At 36.7% G+C, this 7,789-nt stretch overlaps 1 protein-coding gene across 7 annotated transcripts; it reads right to left on the bottom strand.

The window, feature by feature from the left end:
• Positions 1 to 4,037: 4,037 nt before the first annotated feature.
• On the bottom strand, positions 4,038 to 6,945 carry LOC122042929 (enoyl-[acyl-carrier-protein] reductase [NADH], chloroplastic-like). Of its 7 annotated transcripts, none has more exons than XR_006129394.1 (7): positions 6,342 to 6,945; positions 6,158 to 6,236; positions 5,793 to 5,934; positions 5,307 to 5,720; positions 5,181 to 5,232; positions 4,989 to 5,030; positions 4,038 to 4,199 (listed from the first exon to the last, which is right to left on the bottom strand). XR_006129394.1 is itself a non-coding variant. In XM_042603335.1 (4 exons), coding segments are annotated over exons 1-4 (276 nt in total). In that variant the 5' UTR covers positions 6,160 to 6,945; the 3' UTR covers positions 5,307 to 5,337. The 7 variants fall into 7 exon arrangements, 2 of the variants coding, with proteins under 2 accessions (XP_042459269.1, XP_042459268.1); XR_006129395.1 differs by having other exon boundaries at positions 5,793 to 5,886; XR_006129393.1 differs by having other exon boundaries at positions 5,793 to 5,886; positions 6,158 to 6,945.
• Between the last annotated feature and the right edge of the window lie 844 nt (positions 6,946 to 7,789).

Raw genomic sequence — 7,789 nt, 5'->3', positions numbered from 1 at the left:
GCCATGACATGCATTAGTTGTTGAGGTTGTTAATTCATGGATTAAGTAGAAAAGAAAACTCATTCTATTTGATTTTAAAATGACATTTTTCTGAATCATAACATGTAGATTTAGTAAATTCTCATTTTGCATATCTAACTTTTATAATATTTTAATCATATAGTATATTTTCAAAATATCTCTCCTCTTTCTTTCACGCCATAAGTCAATTTCGTTCAAAATTGATTGATGGATTTAGAGAACTTCAAATCATTTCAAACTAAAATCAATATATTTCTAGAAATTTTCTTAATGTATTTATGCATACAAATCTGAATTCGATAGTTTCTTTCATGAAATAATCATGGAATTTCTCTATATTTTTATTTTACCCATTCAAAATTCACTATTCTCACTTTATACCATCAAATTCAAATATGAGGAAAAAAAATACATTAATGAGATTTCCAGGAGTATATTGGTTTTAGTTTGAAATAATTCAGAGTTCTTTAAGTTTATTAGTCAATTTTAAATGGAACTGACTTATGAACTTACACAATTCCCAAATTTAAAAGTTTGATAATTTCACTACTACAATTTGAGGGTAAGGCATCACTTTAGAAGCAACACTTTTATAAACTGTTACAACAGAAAAAAATTTCTTAAAAATTTGCAACACTTTAAATAAGTGTTGCCTATATAAGAAAATGCAACACTTATTGTATAAATACAACACTTTTTATAAGCGTTGCAATAATTATAAGAATATGAAACACTTTTATATTATATATGTAACATTTTTTAAAGTGTTGCCAATTTCTTTAATTAGGCACTTGGGGTAAATTATTTTGACATTTTTTTATATATAAACTTAGGTGATGATTTACGTTAGGTTTTAATCTTCTGATCCTTTTCTCCTCCCAAACTCATCGCCATAAATTAGGGTCGAGCCGGATCGAATTTGGTTTGATTTGGAGGTCAAATGGAGAAGATCAAGCTGAATCAATATGGACCGTTGATCCTGATCTAGAGAGATCTTGTTCCTTAATTCAGATCTAAGTGATCCAACCCTTCATTCTGATTTAAAACGATCTGGACCATTTATCGAGATCAAAGCATCCAAGAGTTCATCTAAGAAGTGGAGCTCCAGTTCAAATTTGATCCAAAAGCCTACTTTTAAAACCCAATCCTCAAGCCCAATCCAAAAGCCCACTCTTCAAGCCCAATTTCAAAAACTCAATTTTCCTTCTTTTATTGGATCTGGATCTTACTAAACTCCTCACCTCCTTAACCCAAACCCGGCAACCCGTTAAGAAACCTCTTCCTCACGCACGACACAGTGCTTCGCCCTCATTCTCCTCGCGTTTCTTCTGTTCGCGATTTCCAGCGGTGGCTAGGGCACAACAGTTCTTTTCTTTTCTTCTCTCCGGCCGGCGGTACCTCTTCTTCTCTTCACTGCCGCCAGCCGGTCCTCTACACCCAAGTTCCTCTTCTCGCGATCTTCCTCAATCCGGCAATGGACAGCAGCATCTCCGCTGGACCTCTGTGAGCAGCGACGGCACAGTGAGCTCAGAATTAGGGTATCCTTGACGGTGGAGCGTTCTCCTCCGACGAGGCATCCCTTTCCATCCCTTCCTCAGTGGATGTTCTTCCCGCGGACGGCGTTGTGAAAGCGGAAGATTCCAAGGAGGAAGTCGGCTGATTCATCATCATCTTCTCCGGTGGATGCTGCGGTGTTCTCCTGTGGATGGTGTTCCGAAAGCAGAAGTCTCCTCCACCTCAGTGGTGCATCCAACTCTGGCAGAAGCTCATCATCTTCAAGCTCAGCCTCTGTTCTTCAATTATGGTAAAACTTACTAAAGCAAATCCAAGGCTGATGCTGCGGTGAACTCCCGTGGACGGCGTTCCGAAGGCAGGAATTCCAACAACCTCAGTCTCAGTGGTGTATGCAATTCCGGCAGAGCAAATTCTCTTTTGATTTCTATTTAGTTTCTGTTGATGCTGCAATTTATTTCCTATTCCATCTAAACAATCAACTTTGTGCCATCGGGAGCTGTAGATCAGAGATTCAGTAGTTGTGTTACAGTTCACCGGGGCTGGCGTTCCAAATCCGGGTCTCCATGTGACGGTGGAGGTAGTCGATTGGTGTATGATCGCGGAAGAGGGTTTGGTTAGCTTAGTTGATTTACTTATTTGTTGATTGTGTTATTTTCTTATTGATGTTTGATTGTTGTTATTGCACTTTGATTAGTTTTGTTATGCATGATAGTTTGTTTGTTATCGCACTCGGTTAGTTTCATTTATGCATGAATGTTGATCTTGTGTCATAGGGTGACAATGTAGTACAAGTTTAACTTTTATGCATAATTAAGTTTTGGTTAATCGTTGTTAAGGTTGTTTAGTTTAATTGCTTTTGTTTTTCTTGTATTTTGTTTTTCTTGTATTTTGTTGTCGTTGGACTGCTACCAAGGGTATTGTATTTTTCCAGCTCTCTCAAGCTTCTTTTTTTCCCAATCTTTGTTCTTCTTGCATTATTTTTCTTGTATTATGTTGTTTTTCTTCTAAGGTTGGATCTTCTATTTTCATATTTACGAAATGAGTTATGTAAAATGATACCACAACTTTAGATTGAACACTGATGAGGTATTTGATCATATTGTCTCAAACCATTGAGACTTAAATATTGCATATGATATACAGTCCAGAAGGTTCTTGCAAAACTACCTCCGGAAATTGCAAGAAAATATTTTTCCTAAGGTATGTTATAGTTTTGTATGTATTTTCTTTAGTTTATGTATTTTCTTAAGATATGGTCACTTTCCGTCCAGCTTGTGGATTGCCTATTCCTCTTCAAATCTTTCATTTACATGCCATGTTTGTCTGATAAGACACAGGCAGGTAGAAAATGATTGTTCTACTTATAACTTCTCTGCTGTTAGAAAATCCTGCCTTACTATATATTTAGAAATACATGAAAATTGATATATTTTGGTCTGGAAGAATTGGCTGTGATTGTTTCGCATCATGATTTTCTATCTTCCAAATTATGTTGAAGGTGGCGTTCATGATCTCTAATATGCTTTTAGAGCTTGGAATTTGTTTATTTCAAGTATGCTCACAGTCATGGTCACGTTAAGGAACTTATGCATAATTAACTTCAAGGAATTTATATTAATTTACATTGTTGTAAAGGCAATTATCTTTCCTTATGAAATGTTGGAAACTCATTTCATGGCAATTCATGAATTACCAAGTCACTTACCTTTTCTTGCAAAACTCTAGTGTATTTTATACCTCCGGAAATTGAAAGTAACCATTTTCTTGCAAAACTACCTCCAGAAATTAAAAGAAATTATTTTTCCTAAATCACTTACCTTTTTTTCTTATAGGGCATAATTTGTTTGAAACCATGATGCTTTTTTTCTTACTGCATTAGTAAATTGATGAGTGATATACTTTATTATCTTATTCTATCTTAGCCACCATGCCCATCGACTAATGTATTATCTTTGGTTCATGACGTTCTTATTGTTGAATTGGTATTTTGTCATCATTGCAAGTTGCAACATATGAAATCTTCCATTACAATTTGCACAGATTTGTCAAGAAATGCAGCAACACTACAAGAAAAAAGCCTAATAACAACAGTTTTTCACCGTTGTCGTAGCCCATTTTGAACTGTTGTTAAAGGCCGTGTTGTTAAAAGGGGTGCCCAAAGACAACAGTTTTTAACCGTTGTCTTTGAAGGCAAAGACAACATTTTTACAACGGTGAAAAACTGTTGTCTTTTCCTTCAAAGACAACAGTTTTTCACCGTTGTCTTTGAGCGTCTACCTTTAACAACAGGGTCTTCAACAACAGTTTTAAACTATCTACGACAACGGTGAAAAACCGTTGTCTTTTTTAGATAAAAAATAAAAAAAAATTTAATACACAATTTTCCAATATTATAAATCATTCAAAATATTAAATTTCAAAATAAAATTTAATATACAATTTTCTAACATTCAAAAATAATATCTATAACATTCTGAAGAAATTTCATAAGCAACCAACAAAATGATAACACTATTAAAACAAAGGTAGAACAATATAACACGAGATTTTCTACTTAGATGTCGGTGAAGAGGAGGGACTGCAGCTCCTAGTGCTCCTTAATTTGTTAAAGTCTCTCCATTTTTTTAGTTTGTCGACATTCTTCCCAGTACTCTTGAGGGCACCTATTCAAATAAAGATATATATTATAAATTAGAAACTAAAATGTACGCGTGATTCTAATTGCACTGCATAAATGTTACATAACTATAAAAATCATTTGATCTAGTCATCTAATAGAAGTACAAAAAACGTTATCTATGTAACATAAATGGTAACCTCTTGAAACAATATGATGCCTCTTAAATTTCTTATTAAGCATAATTTTCATTTTATGTCATTGCATACAAAGCTTCTATTATAAACCATGCAAACAATATTTTTTCCAATGATCAAGCAACATTAATTCATAGAGATTAATAAACAAAAATAAGCTCCATTGACTAATAAGTCATTGATTAATTAGATAATGGAATATACAAATAGAGATTAATTAAAATAAATAAAGGATCTAACAATTACCACTATAATTGACTAAAATTAACAATCAAGAGCTAGGTTGAAGAATGTTTTAAAACATTCTTTAATGTATAAGGAAGCAACTAGAAGTGTTTAACATCTCAGGAATTGAAAATAATGCAAATGCAAACAAATTCATAGATCTAATAAACAAAAACGAGACAACTCTTCAACAAATTTCTATAATCAAGTGATATAAACAAACTGCAGAATTTCATGCATGGGTAAATCTCAAGTCAAATGCCAATTAAAAGATCAATGTAAAACATGGCATAGACAGAGAAAGGAACATAGGAATACAGAGCAGTAGGTAAAAATATGTCTATTGAACTGAAGAAAAGCCATCATATCGTGTATGCTAACAATCACCAAATGGTTACTAATTATATAATTACCTGATGCTTTGTGGCAAGCAAGTGCAGTTCAAAAGCCAACACCTACATCCAAAAACAAATGCTGAAAACATTAAAATTATTGAATCTATATTTTGCCAAATATAATCTTAGATGAGTTAACTACCATATAGTTTGGGTTTAAATATTTCCAAACACTAGCAGGACTTGACAATGCAGAAGAGTTGAACTTACTTTTGTATCGCTCTCCAATGCAGCTTTTGCTGAGCTCATTCCACCTTCGTATCTGCAAGTTGATGCAAGAACTAAACAAGTATTCCAAATTATAAACTTTGGAATAAACAAGGGAAAAGGTTATACCCTGGGATTGCCCTTTCGGAAGCTATGTATGTCAAAGATATTGAAGCACCGCTTGCCATGTTTAACGGAGGCATCCAAAACAAAGTGAAGATGAGATATAAAATCTATGTGCCAACAAGAAAAGGAATTGTTTGATAACTTTATTTTGGGTTTTATTATAACTACTAGCATTGCTTTATTCTGTGCGTAAAGAAGAAGATATAATGATGGATTGATAATGATGTTCTTGTCAGGATCTCAAGTTGAAATATACACACAAATGGTACATGCAATTGTTTTGTTTTCATGGAATCAAAAGAAACCTGGATTCATTATTGGAAGAAAGTGCCGAAGCAGGGAGACAAAAGAGTAACTCGAAGCTGAAATTGTAGCAAGATACCCTCTTCTAGATGTCTCCAAGAGTGGCTTCGTTACCTATTTATGAAAACCATAATTTAGAACTAAAGTAAAAAAAAAACATCATGATTATATGGTGTAAGGTAGTACCTCTGGTCCATTGGCAAGAGAATGCACAAAGATGTCAATCCTTCCAAAATCTTTCGTCACAACCTCTGCCATTTCCTGCACCAAGCAGAAGACACTACAAGAAAAAAGCCTAACAACATTAAGAGAATTGTAAGACAGGTCCCTGCAGTAAAAAGGCCCCTTTATCAGAGAGTGGAGTATGATAGAGTAGAAAGTATTCATGGACATGTAGGTTTGACAGTATTGAAGGTAAAACCATAATTATGAATAAGAAACTTATTTTGAGCGGATACAAGAGGTAAATGATATTGCATCACAAAGAATATAAAGATAGTTGATATTAAAAAGTAAGTTTCTTCTCGAATGAAAATCTTGTCTACACTCACATTGTTGTGAGTTTGCTGGAAATTATGGTCGGTGATAACAACTGATGCTCCGAATAGATGGCGAATAGTATCACTGAAACTAAGTAGACAAATCAAACTCACATCAATACCACATCCGAACATTCATTCGTAGCCTCACAGCCCATGAGGTTGCTGTAAATAAAACCCAGGTGGAGTCACTGACTTGAGTAGCCGGAGATGGGCAGATCAAATCTAGGGCACCAATGAAGAACTAGGGCTGGACCGGATGAAGGAAACAGTAGCGATCAGCCGCAGTGTGGAAATCGGCGGTGATCGGTTGTGAGTCCGCAGTGGAAAGCAGCAACAAAAACCTCGGCAAAGAGGAAGAGATCGGCCTCGGGAAACTAGGGCTCGGCGTGGAGAAGGAGAGTCAGCCGACTGTGAACCCAAAATAGGGCACGGAATTGGACGGCTGGGCACCGGGGCAAGGGTGTGGCGATGCTGCTCAGATCAAAAGTCAGTGGCGGCGTCGGCACACAAGGGTGACAGTGGATCGGCGGTGGCAGATTCGTCGTGGACGCTTGGGGAAAGAGGAAGAAGAAGATCTCGGTGGCTGGCGGCTAGGGCACAGGGAAAGGGGGTCAGCGTCGGCAGAGGAGAAGAAGAGGAAAGCGAGCTTGGCCGAGGGTTTATCCGCGAGAGGAAACTGCGGTTTGCATCGCCGGTTGGGAGAGGCTGTTAGGGCACAGTCGGGCGCGCGGGGGAGGAAGAAGTAGGGCACGGGTTCGGCGTCGAGGGAAGGAAACAGCGAGGGAGCGGGGGAAAAAGAAAAATAAAAGAAAATAGAAAAAGAAAATAAATAAATAAATAAATCTAACTTTTCCTCGCTTAAATGGGGTAGCCTAAACAGGCTTTTCCGGATCCCATTTTTATCCCCGTTAACTCGTCCGTACGAGCTCCGAAAAATTCCTGAAAAATTTCCAAAAATTCCGGAAAAATTTCCTTATGGTGTTATGCCCATTTCCAGTATTTTACATCAAACCCTCAATGAGACTATCAACTCACTCATCGTCGTTGGGATCGGTAGCGCCAAAAGCGAAGCTCGGATTCAGATCGCAAGTCCAGATGCAAACCAAAACAACCCAAATCGCGACGGACCCTTCCGCCTTCCCTGCGCCATTCTCCCAGCCATCGGAGAGCGAAAGCTCGCCTCCCCGCCGCATTGGACTCTATAAATCCCGTCGCCTTCAACTAATGATTTAAGTTAGGCCCTTCCTCCCATAGCCCATTGCCTAATGGTTCCCAGCGAGAGCGACGAGGAGCGTCTTTCACGGAGGAGTCGCGAAGGAGTCGGAGATAGGTTTTTATTCGTTGAAGAGTTACGGAGAAGTGGGTTTTAGGTTTTTTTTCATGAAGTTAAAAAAACTATTGTGTTTTCAAGATTCAACAACATTCAATAGATAACAGTTTAATAAAACATTTTTTTCTTGGTTGAGCTCCATTTAAGTTCTCCCTTTCCTTGTTCAATTAAAAGGCTTTTCCTCTTCTTATAATCTTGAGTTGTTGATTTTTATTTTTTTAAAAAAATTTGTTGATAGCCTGTTATTGGTTTTAGTATGTGCAATATTAATGTCCAATTTAATATTGAAACTGCATAGGTATGTTTATCTT

Source organism: Zingiber officinale, chromosome 2A (assembly GCF_018446385.1).
Source record: "Zingiber officinale cultivar Zhangliang chromosome 2A, Zo_v1.1, whole genome shotgun sequence".
Lineage (NCBI taxonomy): Eukaryota > Viridiplantae > Streptophyta > Magnoliopsida > Zingiberales > Zingiberaceae > Zingiber > Zingiber officinale.
This window is presented reverse-complemented; position numbering and strand designations above follow the sequence as displayed.